We start from the raw sequence: 23,609 nt of genomic DNA, 5'->3' as shown, positions 1-23,609 counted from the left end.
ATTTGGTTCTTTTTTATTATTGAATTGTAAGAATTCTTTATATATTCTAGACACTAGACCCTTATCCAATAAATGATTTGCAAATACTTTCACCCATTCTGGGGATTTTATACAGTTGTTCCTCAGCGTCCATGGGGGATTGTTCTAATGCCTTCCGTGAATACCAAAATCTGAGGATGCTCAAGTCCCTTATTTAAAATGGTGTAGTATTTGTATATAACCCATACACATCTTCTCCTACACTTTAAATCATCTCTAGGTTACTTATAATACCTAACATAACACAAATGCTACATAAATAGTTGTTGTAGTATATTGTTTTTAATATGTATTTTTATTGTTGTATTGTCATTTTTAATTGTTTGTTTTCAAATATTTTCAATCCTCAGTTGGTTGACTCCATAGATGCAGAACCCATGGATTTAAAGGGCTGATTGTACATTTTTGATAATGTTCTTTAAAGTGCAAAAGTTATTTATTTTGATAAGTGTATTAAAGTTTTAAACAAAAAATATTTAAATTCCTTAATTACTGTATTTCACATAAAATATGCATAATTTTTAGGAAAAATTGAGGGAAGTCTAATAGTATTATATTATCACTTTATTTAATTTTTCTTTCAAAGAAAGAATCATCTTAAATTTGGGAGAGGGAAATGTCATCACAACTTGGAGAGTATCTTCCTTTTCAACCTTCCATCTCTATATATACCTGTTTGCCATGCCAACATGTGAAGAAACGTTTAAATGGCCAGTAAATACTGTTTATATGAATAAGAATGAAAAGCTGTCTCTCTCTATTCCTTGGGAACTTGGATACCGAGAACAGGACTAGCTTGGAAGCAGCTTACAGGCAATGATCGTCAGGTACCCATGTATGGATTCGTTACAGATAGAAATCTATGTTTCCTGACCCAAAACAAAAAAATACAGTGAAATATGCTTGTTTAATTTTTTTTAAACCTGATGTACTGAAATTTACTGGTTTTTGCTGCCCGAGTTTTAGCATATTATTTCAAGGCCTTCTGTTGAAAAGGTGTGGAAATCGTTATAACTGATGAAGAAGATTATGTAACAGATACACTCGTTTTTCTGGATGATTTTCTTAATTAGAATCTGTTTTGACTTTCAAGTTCTTGAATAATTGTTAAAGGTTTGTCAGTGGACCGCTGGGAACCACTGCCCAGGGCCATAATTTTTTCATTAGTTCCTAACTCCTTTTCAACTGACCTGATCTGGTTTATCTAGATTCATGTCTTTAAGTGTCTTTTCCAGGAATATTGTGGATTGATAATTTTGAATCACAGAAACAGGTTTTTTAAAACAGTGCAGTTTTTGAGCTAGCATTGTTGCATGTGTTACCTGTGGACCCTCTCCATTTCATTCTTGTTTTCCTAGCTTCTTGTCTCTATTTAAATTGTTGTTATAATTTGTAAAATATTTTTGGCACCTTGTGGCCCATCATCTCCAACCTGTTCGTTTTAGGGCCAGTTTCAAAGTGTGGTGATTTAATGCCCTTGGTAGAAGCTGAAACAAAGCTTTTATTTAGGCTCTTTGCCTTTCCCCCCACTGACCTTGAGACACATGAAAGAAATTATTTTTTGTCTAATAGTTTTTAATCTTCAGCAAATATATTTTCATAGCTCCCAACAAGGTGCTTTAAAAATACAAACATTTCTGGTAGACTTTTCAATCATAATTTTATATATTTTATTACTAATACCTGCTTTTTCATCAACAACTGCATGACCTTTCCCAAAGTGATTGCATATGCCATCACATTTAACTTTTATTTTTATTTTTAAAAGGTAGAGTCTTGCTCTATTGCCCAGGCTGGAGTGCAGTGGCACAATCATAGCTCATTGTAACTTCAAACTCCTGGGCTCAAGTGATCCTCCTGCCTCAGCCTCATATGTAGCTAGGACTACAGGTGTGCACCACCACTGCTGGCAAATGTTTTAAATTTTTTTTTTTTTTTGTAGAGACAGGGTCTTGCTCTGTTGCCCAGGCTGGTCTCTAACTCCTGACCTCAAGCGGTTCTCCCACCTCAGCCTCACGAAGTGCTAGTATTACAGGTGCGAACCACCATGCCTGGCTGCATTTAACATTTCTAACCAAGTTTCATCATGCTGGTCTCATGGCCTAGCAATCATTGTAGTTCCCTGGGAGGTCATACAATGCTCAATGAAATGAGTGTTAGCTTTGGCCAGATGGATAGTTCAAATCTAAACTCCCGCACTCAGTAGCCGTTGGCCTTGGGCACACCAGTTAACATCACTAACCTTCCATTTCTCTGTATACAAAACTGGCATCTTTTTATTGACCCTGTGGGATTGTTATAAAGATTTAGAGGTCATGAAACATGCCTTGCACAAGCTCTAGTGTACCCATATGGCATGTTTTCAATAAACGTTAGCTGCTACTCTTGCTATTGCCTAAGGATTGAATACCCCCTTACTGCCACCTACTTCTAGCTTATTTGGGGACCCCTGTCCTTCAGAAAAGAGACCTGGACATGAGATATGAGCTGAAAAGACAGAGTCTCACTCTGACCTTCAGAGAGCTGCCTCGGTGGGAGTAGATCTTTTATGTTATCTTTGAAAGCCTAAGAAACCTGTGACTCGTCCTTTTCCAGTCTGTACACCCTTGCATGCTCAGCAAAAACTTGTTCCTTAAGGGCCAGCTGTCCTTGGCACAGAATTCAGGAATCTCCCGAGGACGGCTCTGCACTTCACAGGAGCTGAGCTTCACCTGGATACCTGTCACCTCACTGCTAGATTTCTTCTTGCCTTTTATCCCATTAAAACAGTTTTTAAAATTGTAGTAAAAAGCATATGATAGAAAATTTACCATCTTAACCATTTTTTTTTCGCATTTGATTTTAAATTCCTTTTGTCCACTTAGCTCCTTTCCCAAGCCATCTCAAGTACTCAAATCAGTAATGAGATAATAAACTGAATTGTTCTCCTTTTTTTTTTTTTTTTTTTTGAGTAGTGAGTCCTGCCGGAATGACCAGTTCCCTTTGTATTTAGGCTTATGAGGCTGGACTGTATTGATATGATAAAGATCTCTTCCCCTCCCCACCCCAAATCTTTCTTTTCTTTCATCTTTTTATCCTGGGATTCTCAGTGTTATGTTTGGGAGCATTGGACTAGGGAAAGACACTGGAAAAAACAGAAGGGGAAATATGCAGCTGAATGTTACGGTCTCTGTAACTACCAGGCTGGGCCAGGAAGTCTGATCACAGAACGGATAACCGGCATACTGAAGGGAAACCATGCCACCTGGGCAACTGTCTGTGCCCTTTAGCACATGCTGGGCCTCTTGTTAAGAGAAAAGGTTCCTCACAAATGGTGCTATTTCTAAGCCATCATGCAAAGATGATTGTAACTCTCTTCCTAGAAAGCCTGCTTGTCCCTCCCAGGCTCTCCTTAAGTTATTTCTTTGTTCCAGACCAAGGGAGGTGCTGTTCCTTGAAACTAACACCCACATTGTTACCGATTATCACCAACCTTAGCTTTGTTATGAAATTGTAAGTGTTTTTTTGCAACACTAGACCTGAAAGAATGAGATATAACTTCTATACCCAAAGGGATGTTTTCTTAAAAAGTGGTCACTTTGGGGGGCTGTACTTTTGTTTGTTGGTGCTCAAAAACAGCTTTGCAACTTCCATTTTGGGGATGCCTTCAGCACCTGTGACACATCCTTTCTAATGGCATCCATCACAATAAAACTTCCTCCTATACAGGTAGTTTGGTTTCTGCAAGTGGCCAAAGGTTATTTGGTGCTCAGTCTGGTGGCTAGATTAGATGATCATACAGAACAGCACAATTTTTAGTTAAAATCTAAGGTGTATCTTTGATCCTGATTTAGTATGCTAACAACACGTTGGCACAGCTCCCCAAGTTTAAAGGCCATATATGTCCTGTTTGCCACTCTGTCTCGAAGGCCTAGCACAATAGGAACTAACAGAGAGTGGGAACTCAGTAAATATACTATTTGTTGAGCAAATCCATGTATTCAAACTGGGTAAGTCTCTTTGTAGGAAGCATGCATTGGAAGGGTAATATGCTTGTTTCTCTTTCTTTTACAGTTGTCAAATTTAAAAGTTTTGAATCACTCCCCAATGTCTGATGCCTCTGTCAATTTTGACTACAAATCTCCATCCCCATTTGACTGCAGCACTGATCAAGAAGAGAAAATTGAAGATGTTGCTAGTCACTGTCTGCCCCAGAAGGACCTATACACTGCTGAAGAGGAAGCTGCTACCCTTTTTCCTAGGAAAATGACATCCCATAATGGGATGGAGGACAGTGGAGGAGGAGGTACTGGAGTGAAGAAGAAACGGAAGAAAAAGGAGCCAGGAGACCAAGAGGGTGCAGCAAAGGGAAGCAAGGACAGAGAGCCCAAGCCAAAGAGGAAACGCGAACCGAAAGAGCCAAAGGAACCCAGGAAGGCCAAGGAGCCGAAGAAGGCCAAGGAGCACAAGGAGCCGAAGCAAAAAGATGGGGTAAAGAAGGCGCGGAAGCCCCGGGAGGCCTCAGGCACCAAGGAGGCCAAAGAGAAGAGGAGCTGCACTGACTCTGCAGCCAGGACGAAGTCCAGGAAGGCCAGGTACTTTCCTTTCTTCCTTCTCTGAGCATTTGCCTGTGCCAGTGCAGAATGATTTGCCTTTGGCATTGGCCCAAGCCCCTGGACACAACCTTGCTGCACTCCTGTGGGCCTAAGCTTCATATCCCACCTATATAGGATAGGGAGCAGGGATAACCCCTTGGTGCTAATGCAAGGGACTGTCCTTGAAGGTTGCTGTTTTCTCATTGCATTTCTGAAGTCGCGGCATTTCAAAAAAGACATTTGTGTTTTTAGGATACTCCCAAGAATTCCCCACCCGCTTCAGACCCCAACCATTCTTTTTGGTCTTAGTACTTAGCATTCTTTAGTTGCTAGCTGGTATCCTGCCAGATGTGTAGATGTGCCCCCTATATCCCATGTTTATGTGTTCTTTGTGTCCATATTAGCTTTCAGCCAAAAATGAACCACCTTTCTTACCTCCTAATGAGAGAAAGATAAACTTAATTAATACTGGCCATGCAGTTTCTTGCCATTCCTTTTGGACAAAAAAGAATTAAAATGTTAACATGCACAGGGTGTAAGGGAAGTGACATCCCAGGTGTGATACAGAGGGCAGTGATTTTTGGAACAGTAGTGGTGTAGAGTGGCAGAGGAGCTGCTGTAAGGAGGATGCACAGTGACGGGAATCAGTCGTGCAGGAAGCCTAAGAGAGCCATCGGTATCCACAGAGTTCCAGATAGTTGAGGACTGACTAGCTTCCCCTAGGTTCCAAACCCTGAGTGCAGGACCATTCCTGATCTATTTATCTAGTTCATTGTCTAGCACAGTGCCTGACACATTGACAAGTGCTTAGGAAATGCTGAGTAAATGAGACCAGAGCCGACTGTAATGACTTACGGCGAGACCAGAGTGCATAGGTACAGAATCACTGTATAGATCCTATCAAGATAGCAAATGCATTCCTTGTGCAGGGAGCTCAATATCTGTCATCATATACAAATATATTTCTCATTTTGTTTCTAAATTCCTTGTGCAGAAGTTTATATTTAGAATTTTGAGGAAACACCAAATATATGACTCCTATCTTAAGGAATTTACATGTCTAAAATCTAAGTACAGAGGAAGGTTAATTACATTTATCTATGTATCTATTATTCTAGACCAAGAGCACTCATAAAAAACACAGAGACTGATGTGGATACTAACAAAACATAAAGTAATGGGGCTATCACACCTGTGTTGGTCAGGCATGAAGGAGGTAATTTGAAGAATGCATTTTAAGTGGTGTGTGTTGCAACCTGGAGTTTACTAGATGGTTCACTTCTTTTTCAGAAGGACAGTTTGTTGGGACCAGATGGATGGTTTCTTAATCCAAATTAAAAATTTGCCTCATAATATTCACTCCCTTCTGTCTGGCAGAGGATTTCATCGTTCTTCTACCAAAGAAACTTGGGTGGGATCCCAGGAATGTAGATTACAGAAAATGCCTGTAAAATACCTTACAGAAGGTCAAGAGAGAGGTAGACAAAACTCAGGATTCTGCCTAACTAAAACCCTACAGGACTTGTTTCTTAGTGAACCTAGTGAGCATACTCTAATCTCCAGTGTGTGGATGGAGTAGCAGAGTGACTGTTCGTCCTCTGCAAATAATTTTCATCTCCATCTCCAGATTACTTTGGAGGAGCTGAAGTGGTACTTTGGGGTAATAGCGTATATAAGGAAGGAGGATCGGACATGAGCTAGTGTGGCGACTTTTTATTATTATTATTACAGAGAATAATAAGGAATAAAGATTGTGTGTGAGAATTTAGGGTAATTAGAGGAGGGTTTTATAGCCCTAATAAGGAGTCTTGGTTTGTATCTAGAAGACATTAGAAAGCCATAGGTGTCTGAGCCCACTTAGCCACTGGTTTCTGATGTTTACAATTTTATCAACTCTTCATTTTTTAAGGAATTCATGTTTACATTTTATGAGGTCTGAAACAAAGTGATGAGTATGCAAACATTGTCATAAATTCCATTTTGGGGGAATAAGGGGGCATTTAACTAAGTGTTGGATGCCAAATGTATAGGCAAAATCAGGATTCTGACTAGTGAAAATGTACAGGCTTTCTCATATAAATGTAGCAATACTAACACAACTTGATTTGATCTAATTAGGCTGTATGAAATATAAGTGACTTGGAGAAGTGCTTGGTAGTGTTTTCAAAGGCTGCTAACTTAGAAGACAGCAGAACCTTTTCAGGTTTAGAAGTCCAAGAGACATCCTGTTAGAGGAGGTTGACAGAAATGATCATCTCTTTAAAAATGTGGACAAGTTACATGAGCTTTCTCTCTTTCTTTTGGAGCTATATTATATCGATCTGTAACATAATAGAAGTCTTTTGTGCACTCCAGAGTTCTGGACTGGTTAGCCTTTGATTGCTTCTCTTTTATATCTTTATAAAATTGTTTTGGTTCCTTTAATTAGTGATCCTACAGGTAGGCAGAAGCAGTTTTAGATATGAAGCATGTTAATTGATTTAAAAATACATATATATATACACACATACATATATATATGCATATGTTAGTAATTAAGCCTTAGTTTTTTGTTCTCTTTGATTTACTCTTGCAGATTGGCTCAAGTACATGTTTTGATTTAAGCAGATATCGATTAGACCCTGGATAATACTTGATGGTTATAAATGATTCACTTAATGCTTGGATTACTGTAGGAGCTCCACAACTGATTTACGGGCTTCTGGCCTTTTCCTCCTTCAGTCCATCTTGCCAGCTGCCACCTGGCTAGTCTTTCTGAAGCACTGCTGTTGGCCCCTTTATTTATGTTGGCAACGGTGGTGGTGGTGATAAATCAAATCGCCTTTTCTCCCTTTTCAATTCTAAATCAGTTGATAAATAGTCAATAGAAATGGGCATTCATTTATCAGCTCTGTTATTGGTAAATTGGATTGAAGAACATTGGTTAGCTTGTGGCCACCATCAGACTTGTTGTTCCTCCCTCAGTTAAGTTTATCTGCCAGCACTGCAGGCACTCGAAAGCAGAGGTGGCGGTGCTGGGCCATGTGTGCTCCATTCCTTCTTCCAGTCTTGCTATTGGAGTATTTCCCCAGTCGGGGAAGTGAGATAAATTTGAAGAAGGGTGGAAAATATATTTCCAGTATTTTTAAGTCCTTGGGAATAAAATATGCTTTTCCTCATGAAAACATGGAGACAGGGAAATGGGATTCCCTCAACAATTTATAACCGCTTAGAATCCTCTGATTGTTCCTGTTGCCCCCTGATTGCTCCTGTTGCCTCCAGGACAAAATCCAGACTCCTTCCTCTGTTATTCAGACCCTCTGGGGTCTGATGTCTCCCTCCCTTTCCATCTCTGGCACTGTACCTCACCAACTCAATTAATCTCATTAGCTCTTAAAGGTCCTTGACCCACTTCTCCTTTGGATTGCTCTGGGTATTTCCCCAGCTCTTATCCTCTCAGTATCCCAAGTCCTTTCCATTCTTCGGGTCTGAGTGCAAGTCTAAGTTCAGATATATATCAGAGTTCAGCTGTATATCAGTACAGATATATATATCAGAGTTTCCCCAAAACAGCGTACCCGTGTGTCCCCTCTGAACTTCCATAGCATTTGGAGCCTCACTTTTCATTATAAATCATAACCGTAGACCTGGGAAGGCTAAAAGATACTTACTTAGTTCAGCCCTGTTGTAGGGCTGCAGCCAGGGAAACGGAGACCCACAGAGAAGTGACTTGTCTAAGGTCATTCACAGATGTGTGTTATAAACTCAGGCCCGATTCCCAGTCTTGTATGTTTGCCTCTAAAACAGGCTACTTTCCCCATCATTAATTATGGTTTTCAGGTATGTATGACTTGTTTTCCTCAGCAAAAGTTAAGTGTCTGAGGTCAGGATCAACTTGCCTTGTGCCTTTTTATGTTCCTGGGGCTGGTCACCAGAGAGGTTTGTCAGGTTCACATATGATACATATCTCTCTATATATAGAGATATATATATAGAGAGAGAGATATAGAGATATATATCTATATGTATAGATATAAATGTATTCCAAGAATGAATGGTTAGAGCTCTTCTCCTTGAAAATAAGACCTGTATAAGGTATCTTATAACTTATACCTGTATAAGGTATCTTATATCTTATAACTCCCATTGTTATATAACAGTAGGTAATATATCCATTTTATAATTGAATGAAAGTTTAAAAAGTTAAGTAACTTGTCCAAGGCACAAAACTAGTGAGCACCATCCTTGGGATTTGACTCCACGTTCACCTGATTGTAAAACCGACTTTTCTCCCCTCAGCTGTGTGTCTTTATGTTTTGCTAAGGAAGATCAGAAATGGACGTGGGGAGATTTCAGTGTCAGATAAATTTGTTTTTATTTGTAGGAAATGGTTGCTCTTCTATAGAATTTCAGTTTGCATACTTCATGGTATCCTTTCAAGGACTAAATGTCTTCAACTTTTTCCTTTGCTGTTTATGTTTGCATTTGAGAGGCAACAGATTATTGAACATGTCTGTTCTAAACAGGTGATAGGTAGTCTAGCAAATTTTCCTTTTCAAGGATGATATTAATAGTGATCAGTATTCATTTATTGCTTGAGAGATAAAAGCCTAAAATTCTTAAATAGGAGAAGTTTCAATTGAAACTAGTGTCTCTTCCCTCCAAATTATTATTATTATTATTATTTTTAGAGATGAGGTCTCCCAAATAGCTGGGATTACAGATATATATTACTAAACCTGGCTTCTCTAAAGTGTTTTTGAGTATGAGTTTAGTTCATTCCTTTATTTTGTAAAACTTAAGCAAGAAAGAAAGCTCCTTCAGGAAGCCAAGTTAGGCTCTGTCATTTTCCTGACTCTGAAATTAAAATTTCATTTGGTATAGTTTATATGCTTATACTATTTTTAAAATTATAGTGCCTTATTCCACAGAGGATTGGAGCCACTTGCCTAAGAAGACATACACAGATATACATGTGTGTGTGTATATATACAAACATATACACATACCTATGCATACATACCTGTACATGGCCAGTATAGCTGGAGGAGGGGATCAGAGAGGCAGGGGTCAGATCATGTAGGGTCATGAAATGTTAGTAAGGGCTTTGGGAATATATTGTTCCCAAAATTGTTCATTACATTGAATATAATGTTTCGGCCTTAGAAAAGCAACGTGACAGTTTCTCAGAGAAGCTAAGTTTTTACCATTTGAGAAAGAAATTTCATATTAGGGAACTGTTATAGTTCATTTTATGTTCCTATAATAGAATACACAGACTGGATAATGTATAGTGAGCAGAAATTTATTTGGCTCACCATTCTGGAGACTGGGAAGTCCAACAGTATGGCGCTGGAATCTGGGGAGGACCTGTGTGCTGCTCCTTATCCTGTGGCCAAAGGCAGAGGAGCAAAAGAGGATGAAATGTTACTCTAAAGAGAACGAGAGAGGGCTACTGTTGAGATAATCCACTCCTGTGATAAGAGTATTCATCCATTCATGAGGCCAGAGCCACCTGACCTGATCTCCTCTTATTAGACCCCAACTCCCAACACCACTGCATTGGAGATGAGGTTTCCAACACAGGAATTTTGGGGGACAAATTCAGATTATAGCAAGAACTGTTATGCAGTGGATTCTGTGCTCAACAACAGTTTTTGCATCTAATGCTTCTAAATGCCTGTGAATATCATGTTTTGGGGGGACGGAGTCTCGCTCTCTCGCCCAGGCTGGAGTGCAGTGGCGCCATCTCGGCTCACTGCAATCTCTGCCTCCCAGGTTCAAGCGATTCTCCTGCTCCAGCCTCCCGAGTAGCTGGGATTGCAGGTGTGTACCACCACACCCAGCTTATTTTTTGTATTTTTAGTAGAGATGGGAGTTTGCTGTGTTGGCCAGGCTGATCTCGAACTCCTGTCCTCAAGTGATTCGCTTGCCTGGCCTTTTAAAGTGCTGGGATTACAGGCATGAGCCATAGTACCCAGCCTGAGTGTTGCTTTTAAAAGCTAAGGTCTTGAGTTTTGGTGTTCATGTTGTCGGTGAGGGCAGCGTATAAGCTTTGGAATTTCCACACATATCAGAATGGTTCATATTCTTTCTTGCAAGTCAAGAAATTAGTGTGCTGGCCCAAGTGGAGGTCTATCTACCTGGATCTCTGGTCCTCAGACTTTGCTGTGCCTAGGGAACTACCTGGAGAGCTTGTTAGAAAAGTGGATTCCCCAGAGAGAATGATTTATTAGGTCTGGGGTGGAACCCAGGAATCTGCAGTTCAGAATTCTCCCAGGTAATTAGAGTGTGGCTGAGTCTTAGATTATCCTTTGAGAAACATGTTTCCCAGGTGAAAGATCACAGGAAAAAGGAGCCTGTGTAAGTTTTTATATGTAACATCTGCTAGGAATGAAAAAGCAAAAAGAGGAAAAGAAGTGGTTGTGTGATCAGCCCCAGTTTCAGTTTTTCATCCCCATTTGTTTGGTTTGTCAACCCAGAGCAGATTTTTCTCCCAAATGCAGCATTTTACCTTTTTTTGCTTTCATCTGTGATGACTGCTTCTGGGAAGTGTTCAGCCCCAGGCCTTCTGATTATATAACCATCTGAGCTGCGTGGTTGCCGCTGAGTCAGCCGGTCACTGTGTGGTGCAGGAAGAGTAGTAACACAGCTAGCTTTCCTCCTCCGGGGCTGGTGGCTCTTTCTCATTTATTTGAAGGTCAATCAGCTATATCTGTTTAGAGAGATCTTTATTGAGGCTAATTTCAGGTTCAAGAGATTACATTAGTGGGGTTCTTTCTGTTGGGAGACCTGTTTTTACATTGTGACCATTTATTAGACCAAAGAAGACATAAAGGTGTGTATGAGCCCTCAGTAGAGACCCTGAGCTTGGAACCCGTTGGACTTTGTGTTAACCAGGGAAGAAATCTAAATGGTAATGTCAGAGACCCACCTTGGAAGCTTTGTACTAAGTCTTTATTTCTGTTTTTTGTTTGTTTGTTTGTTTTTGGGTTTTTTTTTTTTTTTTTTGGAGCATCAGAAGTGCTACTTTGTGGCCTGGTGCATAGTAGACCTTTACCAAATCTGTAAGGGAACAGTTGCTAAATAATAATGCTTGATACATGCCTACTCATTTATCCAGTATATTTTTAGTGCCTCTTCTGTGTCTTGCTTTGTTTATGAGTTTTTTTTAATAGGGAATGCAATAGTGAAGGAAGCAAGGTGTCAGAAGTATCTGTGAGCCCAGTCATTGAGGTACTTTTATGAGTTTGAGGTGCTTTTCACAAGAAGCAGCCTTGACAAGTGTTCAAGAAACAAGCAAAAATATAAACAAATGAAAAACCTGGTATAACTGCTTACAGAGTAGCTGAAAGGATTTAGAAGATAAGGAGTATGTCATTTCTGGTCTGAGGAGTCCCTTGGAAGAGATGAGTATTGAGCCAGTTATTAAAGAAATTTGTAGATGAGAAAAGACTTAAAACAAAAAGACCAAAAGACATTTAAACAAATGTTCTTTTTAGGGGCTTCCAGATTTTAAGATGGTACATGCAGCCTGCTTTCATTTTCACTTCTCCAAATCTTACTGAAATGATAGGAAGAACAGAGGGGACAAAATTTTTCAAAGATGAGAGCTATTACTGAATTTCTGGACAAAGAAGTCCACTGGTATCATACTGGTGGATAAATGGTATGGAGGGAGTCCCAGCTTAGAGCTCATGCAGGCACTATGTTTGCAGCAGAGATAGAAGTGCTTTCTCCTTGCAATGGAGCAGGCAGCTCTGGAGGAGCGATTGGAGGCAGGCCAGAAGTGGAGGTGGCTGATTAAGGGACTGTCTGCAGAGCGGCTGTGTGGTTTGTCAGCTCTAGGATGAACTCAGGCAATTACTCTACGGATATTAGGCAGTTTGCCCTGAGGAAGGGGCTAGGGCTCCATATAAGGAATGACATCCACAAGAAAGGGGCACAGAGCACTAACTTCTCTGCCCTTCCCTGCCCATACCCTAAAAAGTGGAGGGAGGGACAGCCACTTGACATGTGTGCAGAGTCCTAGGCCAGGCTTCATATTCAGGGGCGAGGCTTGTAGAGAAAGCGGTTTACTCAGAAGCAGAGGAGAGCCTCACCAGGCACCTGTATTACCAGCCTAGTTGATTTTCAATAGGAACAGTCTACTGAAGAGCACAAGACCACAGACGAAAACGAGCAGCGTAAAGCAGGAAAAGGAAGAATGAAAGAACAACTGTCATAAGAAGAAACAATTCAAGGAAAAGAATGAACATATTTTAAATTAGCTCCTCAAATTGAGGATATTTTGTCTGCAACACAAGAATGGGTCATGACGGGAGCAATCAGAAAAACAAAGAATGAAAATTTAAAATGTGGTTGCCTCCACTAAAAGAGTTCAAAGAAAATACTGAGTAGGGACAGAATAGGGGAGGTATATAAGATCTGAATTCATCAACTTTCCTATCAGGATGTCAGTAGCCATTGCTTAATGTTGATAAATAATGAACTAGAAGCATGAACGCTTTAGAGAGGCGTCAGTCAAAAGCGATCCTTTCTGGGGATTTGGTGCACTAAGGATGGGTTATACTTTTTATTTGAAACTCTTCTATACTTTCTGAATTTTTATTTTCAATTGCTTTTATTACTTTTAATAGAATTACTTGGTAAAACTCTGCTTTTTCATCTTAAGAGGAAGTAATCTTTTTGTTTCCATTTTACTAGGATATTGTCCTCTGTAATCTCTGTTTTGAAGGTGTTGATACGGTTAAAGGGACTGACAGGGCAGATTTAGTTCACAGTTTATCTACAGCAGATTATATCTGTACCAAAATAATTAGGGTTTTTTAGTATTTTTTCTTTTAACTAGTATCTTTTAAAAATAGATACCAACTCAGTTCTCTATATAGGCTCAATTAATACGGGCATTATGGAAAAGCTGAATCAAGTGTACAAATGAGCTTTTTCAAGGTAATATCCATGTTTTCAGTATTGTACTCCTGGGAAGAGGATCAAAGCGTATAGGAAGGTCAGTGCTGGAAGCTTCTCTGAAGCGTTGTTGCTGGAGTGGAGTAGTGGTTCCTGGACTGGACTCCTGAGACTCCGCTTGTCTTTGGAGGTAGTTATTGGGATCGTGAGCTATTTTCAGTGGCTGTAGTAGTAACTCATTCTTGCTGTAAGGCTCTGATGGATATTTAATAAGGTTTTAATTTTAAAATGAGAAGATGAATCATTTTGAATTAATGCATCTTAGTAGATAAGAGCTTTCAATACCTGGAATCCACAGGGACAGAGCCATAAAAGATTCATAGGAGTACAGTGTCATGACATGTACCCAGGTCTTTTCCTCGTACTCAGATTCGGCACTCACTTCCTAACTCTTAGTTCTAGCAAAGAAACCTGGAGGTTAGAAACTAGAGATATGGTTGCAGAGAAAGTTTGAGAAATCCCATCTACCTAGTGCTTTCATATTATAATGAAATTTCCTATTTGGAAAGCAAAAAAAAAAAAAAAAATTTCTAGGACAAACTACAGAAAGTAAAGATGCACACAGTCTTCTTGGCTGATGAAGCCATGTGGAAGACAGAATAAAAGCTTTGATGGTTATGACTAATAGTTGTCCTGCATGTATGAAATAATTGATTGGGAGTTTCTTGCATGTCATAAATGCATAGTAGGTACTTTCTTTGAAGTGGAGATATGTTTGATTGTAAAATCAAGTTGGAATAAAAAAATAGTTACTTTGACTCTCAAAAATGTTATTTCTTCCTTTTTTTTCCTTCCAAGTTAGTCTAACGCTGAAAGCTATTAATTAAAAAGAGGATTATAGAAATAAGATTGCTTTGATTCAAGCCCCTGTGCCATTAATTGGTGGGAGTATTAGGCGTTTGTATTATTCAGAACTCTCTTGGTTACAAGTAACATAAACCCAGTCAAATTAGCTTAAGTTGGAAAAAATGATAATGAGGTTCAGTAGCTTAAGGAATCAGAACCAGGAAGTTTAGTTGAGACCAAAGCTGTTTGTCTCCAGTGACCCCCTGAGCCTGTCTGGGTGCCACTCCATCCTTTGCAAATGCATTCCTCTCAAGGCTGGAATCATGGCTGCCCGTAGCTGTGGGTTTACAGCTTAACAACTTCATGACGTAGGAAGAAAGATTCATTTTCCTACCCACTCCTGCCTATATATATATATATATATATTTTTTTTTTTTTTTTTAAAGGAAGGACTCCCAGATTAGTCTGGCTAGGTCATGTGTCCATCCTGGACCAATCACCATGGTAAAAGGAATGGGGTACCATAGCCCACTCTGACCTTCTGCCAGAGCTCTTTTATGGTCTAGGAATCAGTATTGGTTGTCAGGAAAAAAGATGCCAAACACAGTATCCACTTCTGCAGTGGAATAGATGTATGTCAAGATAAATTATTTTTTAAAGTATGTGTGTGTGTGCGTGTGTGTGTATGCGTGTGTGTGTGTGTATATATATATTTAAGTGTGTGTGTGCACGTGCGTGCGTGTGCGCACACATTTCCTGAACCAGTTGCAAACAAGTTACGTATGTCTGGCCTTTTTGTCCCTAATACATCAGTGTGTCTTTCCTAAGAGTAAGTCATTCTTCTATAACCATTGTCTAGTTAGTTATTCTTTTCATTCCCTTATAACTACTAAGTAATCTGCAGGGAGACACTTTAAGATCATGCAAATATCCTGCTTCTCTTCACATCATTCTCCCTAGATTTAGCATCCCTTGATGATTCTGCACCATGCCCATCTTTTCTACATTGGTTACAAAGTGGTTTTTTTTGTTTGTCATTTTGGGTTTTTTTGAGACAGGGTCTTGCTCTGTCACCCAGACTGGTGTGCAGTGGCACCATCATGACTCACTACAGCTTCGACTGGGCTCGATCAGTCCTCCCATCTTAGCCTCCCAGGTACCTGGCATGCATCATCATACCTGGCTGATTTTTTTTTTTCCCCAATTTTTTTGTAGAGATGGGGTTTTTTTTTGTTTTTTTTTTTTGAGACAGAGTCTCGCTCTGTCGCCCAGGCTGGAGTGCAGTGGCCGGATCTCAGCTCACTGCAAGCTCCGCCTCCCAGGTTTACGCCATTCTCCTGCCTCAGCCTCCCAAGTAGCTGGGGCTACAGGTGCCCGCCACCTCGCCTGGCTAGTTTTTTATATTTTTGTAGTAGAGATGGGGCTTCACCATGTTAACCAGGATGGTCTCGATCTCCTGACCTCGTGATCTGCCCGTCTCGGCCTCCCAAAGTGCTGGGATTACAGACTTGAGCCACGGCGCCCGGCCGAGATGAGGTTTCAATATGTTGCCAGTCTGGTCTTGAACTCCTGGCCTCAAGCCATCCTCCCGCCCCAGCCTACCAAAGTGCTGATATTTCAGGCATGAGCCGCTGCACCCAGCCTCAAAATGATTTTCTAACTCTACCACTTCCTTTACAGTTACCATTTGTGTTTTGTAGTGAACAAGAGCTCCCCTTTATCCCTTATTCATTATTTATGTATGTCTCATCGGTATAGATTCCTATTATTTTCAATGACTTATAATTCTTTACTGTCCTCAGTTACTTTGGTGTTCAGATGGTCTCAGTTTTGGGCAACAAAAGCTCTTCAAGCTGACTTATTTCTCATTTTGACTTGCCATGTTTGTTTTTCTAAACACTCTCTTACTTTCTGACATAGCAGGGTGTTTCGGGCTCATCCTCTCTCTTCCCTGCTTTAGCCTTGGAATCAGCCATTTCTGTGAGGAGCTTCAGTATTAAACACCAAGATCTGAGTGTTAGGTGTACACATTGCTGATGGGGCATCTTTGCTCTTAGGCCCTTTCTGTTGTCAAAACTAGGGGGAAAATACATACAAACATGCACATATGAATATATGTACACACGTATATACATACTTATATCTACACACATACATGTATATATACATACACACGTGCGCATATACATGCTTGTGTTCATACATGTTATGGAACTCATGAGTTCAACTGATGATGCCTGCAGTTGAGATTCATCTCACAGTATCTCCCTTGCCTTATAGCATTTCGTATTTGCCAGTTCCCAACATCAACACATTTACTCATTTGCTTAGTCCTATACCACATCTGAAATAGTTCAGAGTCACTTCACCATGGTAGTTTTTTTCTTAACTACCAAGAAAAAAAAGTTCAGAATTGGTTTGCTCTTCTTTCCCCTTCTCCTAGAAATTGAGAGTATGTAGTCAAATGCTGTGTTCATCAGTTAATGGAAGCGGTTTTATTCTTTATGAGGTGCAGTTATATTACTTGTTTTAAACATACATGGATTCACTTGTTTCAGCTTGTTTTCATCTTTTAGTTTTTTGTGTTTTAGTATGTAGAACTTTAACAGATTTCCTAAAGTCAGATCTGTATACAAAGGTATACTCAGAGAAGTGTCACTCCCTCCTGTATCCCTGCTACCCCTTGTAGATAGATAGGCATTGTGGGTTTTTTTGTTTATCCTTCCTGTGTTTCTTTTTGTATTAGTAGATAGATGTGTACAGGTTTTTTAAATTTCCCTTTATTCTTACACAAAAGGTAGCATATTATACTCTTTTAACACTGCTTTGTTCACTTGATATATCTTTAGAAATCATTCCCTATCAGTTTGTAGAATTATTTCTTGTTTTTATAGCTGTCTAGTATTACATTGTATATATCCTAATTTATTCAGTCATTTATGTTTAGATAGGTAGTTCTCATTATTTTATAATTACCAAAAAATGTTGTAATAAATAACCTCATGAATATGTGTTTTTATATCGTGTGATATATCTTTAGATTACATTCCTGTAAGTAGATTGCTGAGTCAAAGATTATTTGCATATGCAGTTTTGTTAGATCCTATTTATCCTCTTTTTTTTTTTTTGAGACAAGGTCTCACTCTGACACCCAGGCTGGAGTGCAGTGGCATGATGTCTGTTCACTGCAACCTCTGCCTTCCAGGCTCAAGCGATTCTCCCACCTCAGCCTCTCAAGTAGCTGGGACCACAGGCCAATGCCACGATGCCCAGCTAATTTTTGTATTTTTTTGTAGAGACAGGGTTTCACCATATTGCCCAGGCTGGTCTCGAACTCCTGAGCTCAAGCGATCTGCCTGCCTGGGCCTCCCAAAGTGCTGAGATTACAGTCATGAGCCACCACACCTGGCCTATCCATTATTTTTGAAGAACCTGGAACTTCAAGGAGCAAACAAACATTCACGGGCCAAATCATCTGTAGGTATAGCAGTTTAGAGATTAAAATGTCTTCAACTGATAAAACTCTCAGGCGTAAGGTTTTTAAAACTTTTTCCAAAGAGCAGAAAGATACACCTTATCTAGTCTTCCTAGAGGATGAATTCAGATGATATTTTTCTTAATACCGTATTTGAAGATCCCATTTGTAAGCTTACAAGGAATCTTTTCTTCTTGATACTTGCCTTTATCAGAAGAGCTCCAGGAAGAATTTTTGGAACTTAAAATGGCTTCTCTTGCCAAAGGTAACCTCCAAAAAATCACTTTGAAGCTTTCCCGAGTAGAGTATCTTCTTATTTACCTGCAAATAACGGAGCAGGTTTCAGCCAGTATTTTCCTATTTTACTGACAAATATTTGAGAAAGTATATTCCCAGGCTACCTGAACCCCAGCTTATGGCTGGGAAAATCTAGTAGCGCCTCAGGCTTGTCTTGGAAAGTGCCTCACCATGACTCCTCCCTCCTTTCAACAGTTAATGTGTTGCTCAAAATGCACACAAGTCTCCTAGTAAAAGTGTCATATTTTGAGGAAGTTCTATTCGTTAGTTATGATTTGAACTTGGTTTAGCTTCGAGTATGATGTTCCACAGTGAAGCACATGATTCTAGCATGTTGGGCACATGCGCGCACACACACATAATAAATATTTAGAATGAAGATTAAACATATACAGACAAAGTGTTCTAATATAATGAAGTTACATTTAGTAAGTAGATGAAATTGATTTCAAATGCTGGGAAGAAAGATTTAAGATTTTACAGAAGATTCAAAGGCCACTGAACATGTGACTATTAGGGTGACTTGGCATATTGTAAGCTTTCTTTACATTTGTGTCAAAGAATTAAACCTTTTTCTAAGAGAGCTGTAAAAAACTATCAACATCTATGGATTTGTGAATTTTCTATATTTGGGTCATTGGAATGTTGCTGATTTTTTAAACCATTATTTTGAGATTCAAATAACATTAAAGGATATTTGAAGTTTTTACATTTACTAAAAGGGAGACTGGGATTTTAGAAAAAAAGAGGCAAAATACATGATTTGGTGTGAAAAAGTAATACCCTGTGACTCAGCTGACCTGAGCATAAGCCTCTGCCCTGCTGCTGACTTTGGGACATTTGCTGCTTTTAAATCTCAGTTTTCAGCCGGGTGTGGTGGCTCAAGCCTGTAATCCCAGCACTTTGGGAGGCCAAGTCGGGCGGATCACGAGGTCAGGAGATCGAGACCATCCTGGCTAACCCGGTGAAACCCCATCTCTACTAAAAAATACAAAAAACTAGCCGGGCGAGGTGGCGGGCGTCTCTAGTCCCAGCTACTCGGGAGGCTGAGGCAGGAGGATGGCGTGAACCCAGGAGGCAGAGCTTGCAGTGAGCTGAGATCCGGCCACTGCACTCCAGCCTGGGCAACAGAGCGAGACTCTGTCTCAAAAAAAAAAAATCTCAGTTTTCCTCATCTGGAATATAGGGATTGTTTGTCCTGGCTCCCTCTTGGGATTGGGATGAGACATGGAATTCACAAGTACTTTGTAGAATGTAATTTACTATGCAGTTTTCTTAATGAGAAGCCACAAAATTACTTCACGAGATAAAGACTCATGAAAATTTAGCATCTTTTAAAACTGTTTTACCTGAGTCTCCTCTTCTGAACTGGTAAGAAATAGAAGAACTTGTGCTTTTTCCCCTGCTTAAGGGTACAAGTGCCTTGTTAAAAATCTGTAATCCTTGAAAATGGCACGACCCCTTGAGTTTCAGTTCTTTAGGTTGGATTAAAATAGTTTTTTCGTTTGTTTGTTTGTTTTTTTTAACTTTTAAGTTCAGGGGTACAAGTGTAGTTTGTTACATAAGTAAACTTATGTCATGGTGGTTGGTTGTATAGATTATTTCATCCCCCAGGTATTAAGCCTAGTATCCATTAATTATTTTTCCTAATCCTCTACCTCCTCCCATCCTCCACCCTCCAAAAGGCCCTAGTGTGTGTCATTCCCCTCTGTGTGTCCATGTGTTCTCATCATTTAGCTCCTACTTGTAAGTGAGAACATGCAGTATTTGTTTTTCTGTTCCTGTGTTTGTTTGCAAATAGCTTTCATCGTGAACTTTCCTGGTAGGTAGGCAAGCCAGTCTCCAGCCTGGGGAATAAAAGCTGGGCAGAGTTTGTGCTGACCTGGTTGGGGGCATGTGAAGGGTGAAGGGTATTCAAGAGGGAAGCAGACAGATTTAGCTATCAGCACTGGCTGGTTTGTATCCTTGATCACCCCTCTGAACAAGGTCCTCCAGTTTCCTTCTCTTCCCCATACTTTCTACTAAATCTCCTGATGGGAAGTACCAGTGTTGGCTCTTTCTTTGTCACCCACATTCTGTCACTTGCCAAGACTTCCTGGTTCTACTCCTGCTGGGCCTTTCAAAGCATTTCCACCCTTGAAAGGCTTCATTCCCTCTTTCCTGGACCTGCTTTCATGGCCCTTTTCACGCAGAATGAAGTCTAAACTTTCTGGCCTGGTGCACCCTTGATTTTTCCTTTGAGCTGCATCACATGGTGCTTCTGTTCACTTGCCCTGTTATCCAGACACACAACTAACTATCTTTTACTAAATGTATCCAAAACACTGTTCTATTCCCCCAAGAATGCTATGATAATCACAGATGAGCACAGATTCCACTTGGGCTCAGATCTTGTCTCTGCCATTTACTAACCCTGTTGCCCTGGAAATCTAACTTAACCTCACCATGCCTCAGATTCCTCTGAGGAGGAATAAAATGAGAATAAGAATACCATCTGCTGGCCAGGTGCGGTGGCTCACACCTGTAATCCCAGCACTTTGGGAGGCCGAGACCGGCGGATCACGAGGTCAGGAGATCGAGACCATCCTGACTAACATGGTGAAACCCCGTCTCTACTAAAAATACAAAAATTAGCCGGGCGCGGTGGCTGGCGTCTGTAGTCCCAGCTACACGGGAGGCTGAGGCAGGAGAAAGGCGTGAACCCAGCAGGCGGAGCTTGTAGTGAGTGGAGATTGCGCCACTGCACTCCAGCATGGGTGACAGAGCAAGACTCCGTCTCAAAAAAAAAAAAAATACCCCCCCAAAAAAAGCCAAGTGTGGTGATGGATGCCTGTAATCCCAGCTACTGGTGAAGCTGAGGCAAGAGAATTAAACATGGGAGGTAGAGGTTGCAGTGAGCAGAGATCGCACCACTGAACCGCATCCTGGATGACAGTGTGAGACTCCGTCTTTAAAAAAAAAAAAAAAAAGAATACCATCTGCCTTACAGGGCTGTTGTGAAGAGCAAAGGCAATGTAAACGAATGTGCCGGCATGTAGTAATTATTATATAAAGTATTAGCTGCAATCATTAGTTATTGTTATTTCTACTACTGTCAGAATTGTGTTTTTATATGTACATATATATATGTATCTCTGATCAAATGTATGTTCTCAAATCTCCCCAACCACAGTTAATCACAGCCATTCATTAAGGCATCCATCTATCCGTTGCTTAAACAACCATTTTAAAACTTGCTTAAATATTAATTGAATACTTACTATGTATAAGGCATAAGACCACTCACTCTGAGGAATACAAGCATAGTCAAGCACATACTGCCCTCTAGGAACTTCGAGTCTGGTAAGAGAGATCAGAGAAGTATAAAGTACTCACCTATCCAGCAAATATTTATTGAGCAACTGTAGAGGATCCAGGCACTGTATGTAGTTATGTGAATTCTGAGCCTGATATTGTAGTTAACAACTAATTCTGGTGAAAGATCATTTAAGCAAAGTATAGTTGAAGTGCTTTGGGAGTGTGGGAAAGAGATTTTACCACCTAGGAAGGCCAAGGAAGGCTTTTTGGAGAAAATGTTGCCATCTTAGCAGGGCCTTGCAGGGCGGATGGACTTGGCCCATCTCTGCCTCTCTGAGGAAGCATTCATGTACTGCCTTGGGCTGTGGTTGTAGGTGAACTGTAGGATTTTCATAATCATAAGCTCGTCAAGGGCAGAGGCAGTGTTCTCTTCATTTTTGAGTGCCTAGTGTTCACTCCAGGTCCAGCATGTACTCAGTAGAGGATGGTGACAGATTAGGGAGATGTCTCTTCCTAAGAAACTTAAAGGGAGATTGTAATTTGAAGATTCTTGGTATCTGTGAAGCAGTTGAACTTCCTAGAGAAGACATTTGTATAAACTAAAAGTGAAGTTTTTGGAGATGTTCATATTATTTCTTACATATTAATTGTAGCTATAATAGTCACGATGGGGTGTAATAAAGTGAATTCTGCATTGATCCATGTAGATATTTCTTCCCATGTTTCTGTTCATTTCTGGGAAGAAACTCTTGTAGATTCCCCATTAAAGCCTGCCCTGGCCCTAGAATTCCAGGATGTGATTTCATGATGTTGATCACATGAGAAATCTTAGTTTTAAAAACTGCCCAACAGTTTTAATTCTGAATTTCTCCTTGTAGCAAGGAGCAAGGACCAACCCCAGTGGAGAAAAAGAAGAAAGGAAAAAGGAAAAGTGAAACTACAGTGGAGAGTTTAGAGCTGGATCAGGGCCTGACGAACCCATCTCTGCGGAGTCCTGAGGAGTCCACTGAGTCTACAGACAGCCAGGTACAGCTGTGACCGGGAGGCCTGGTGGAGATTACAGCTGCTGGATGGGATCTGGCTCACACTGATCCTGTTGCTCCTCTATGCCTATCTCTAGCACACTCCCTAGCCCGATCAGTATACTAATAATATCCCAGTTTTCTAGTGGTGTTTGCCTCATTCCTGAAAAGTAGCGGGATATTAGGCTGCAGAAGGAGTTGATGTGGAAAACAAAGTTGTGAGCCAAGCTTGTAAGGCCTCTTTTGCCATGCAGGTAATGCATTTAGTGCTCAGAGTGCCAGGCCAGCCTGTACAAGGACATTTTCATAATCCCAGATGCTGGGAAAGTCAGAAATGTATCCATTATGCCAACAAGTAAGGAAAGTTTGGCCAAACATGGAAACATGGAGTTGCCCGTCTAAACCAGATTCCTAAAAATATGCCAAAGTGTGCCCATGACAGTGTTAGGGATTTTCTGAGTTGATAACCGCTCTTGAGCATGAAGGCTAATATTTGAAAGTGCTCTGTTTCCTCTGATATTCATAGCAATTTATCTGAGCCATGCTGCTGCAAGGCTCATTTAGAATAAGACTGACGTACTATACCTTCCAGGATCATCTGGACCTTCATGGGTTTCTCACTGCTCTTCCCTGTAGGAAAATGACAGCTAGTAATGTCATAGTATTAATAAGCAGCAGTGTCTGGTGTCAGAGCAGACTCCTCACTGCCTATAAACTGGGGCTGGTGGCTGTTAAGTGTCTAGATTGGCAGAGGAGCCAGGCACACTGAGTTGATGGAATTTGGCAGGGTATTAGGTGTTTGTAGAATGGTGATCCGTATGTGGTGTTGGGGAGAGGTTTTTATGTGGAATCCCTCGTATAAAGTAAAACATCCTAGAGGCAACTTAGTGAAGAAGTGATAGGAACACAAGAGAGATGCTCAGGAGGTATCTTGTAGAAGAAAAGAGAGGTGGGATTTTGCTTTTGCTTTTGTTTTTTAAGATTTAAATATTTGAGAGTGAACTGGCTGGTAAATGGTTCCCTGAAGTGATTCTACTGTTGAGATATGATGAGTATGTAGAGATGAACTGTATGCTGTTCTGTTTGTGGAAAGCCACTGGGCTGTTTTGTTGTTGAATATTAAAAGGTACAGGCTTCTTAATTAGAGATGAATCCTTAGATCATCACAGT

At 40.3% G+C, this 23,609-nt stretch overlaps 1 protein-coding gene across 11 annotated transcripts in view; it reads left to right on the top strand.

Moving 5' to 3' along the window:
• Positions 1-23,609, top strand: part of CHD6 (chromodomain helicase DNA binding protein 6) — a 211,987-nt gene that overhangs the window by 75,305 nt on the left and 113,073 nt on the right. For 8 of the 11 annotated variants that reach the window (XR_012419397.1, XR_012419398.1, XM_065523165.2 and 5 more), the window contains 2 exons: positions 4,093-4,613; positions 22,296-22,443. Coding sequence is in view for 8 of the 11 variants with exons in the window: in XM_005569020.5 (XP_005569077.2) it covers positions 4,093-4,613; positions 22,296-22,443 (669 nt within the window). In the remaining 3 variants the exon portion in view is untranslated. Of the gene's footprint in view, positions 1-622; positions 867-1,986; positions 2,075-4,092; positions 4,614-22,295; positions 22,444-23,609 lie in introns of those variants that run through there. The other 3 variants (XM_065523164.2, XM_045362976.3, XM_074005359.1) reach the window with 3 other exon arrangements.

The sequence above is a fragment of the Macaca fascicularis genome, chromosome 10 (assembly GCF_037993035.2).
Source record: "Macaca fascicularis isolate 582-1 chromosome 10, T2T-MFA8v1.1".
In the NCBI taxonomy this organism is placed as follows: Eukaryota; Metazoa; Chordata; class Mammalia; order Primates; family Cercopithecidae; genus Macaca; species Macaca fascicularis.
This window is presented reverse-complemented; position numbering and strand designations above follow the sequence as displayed.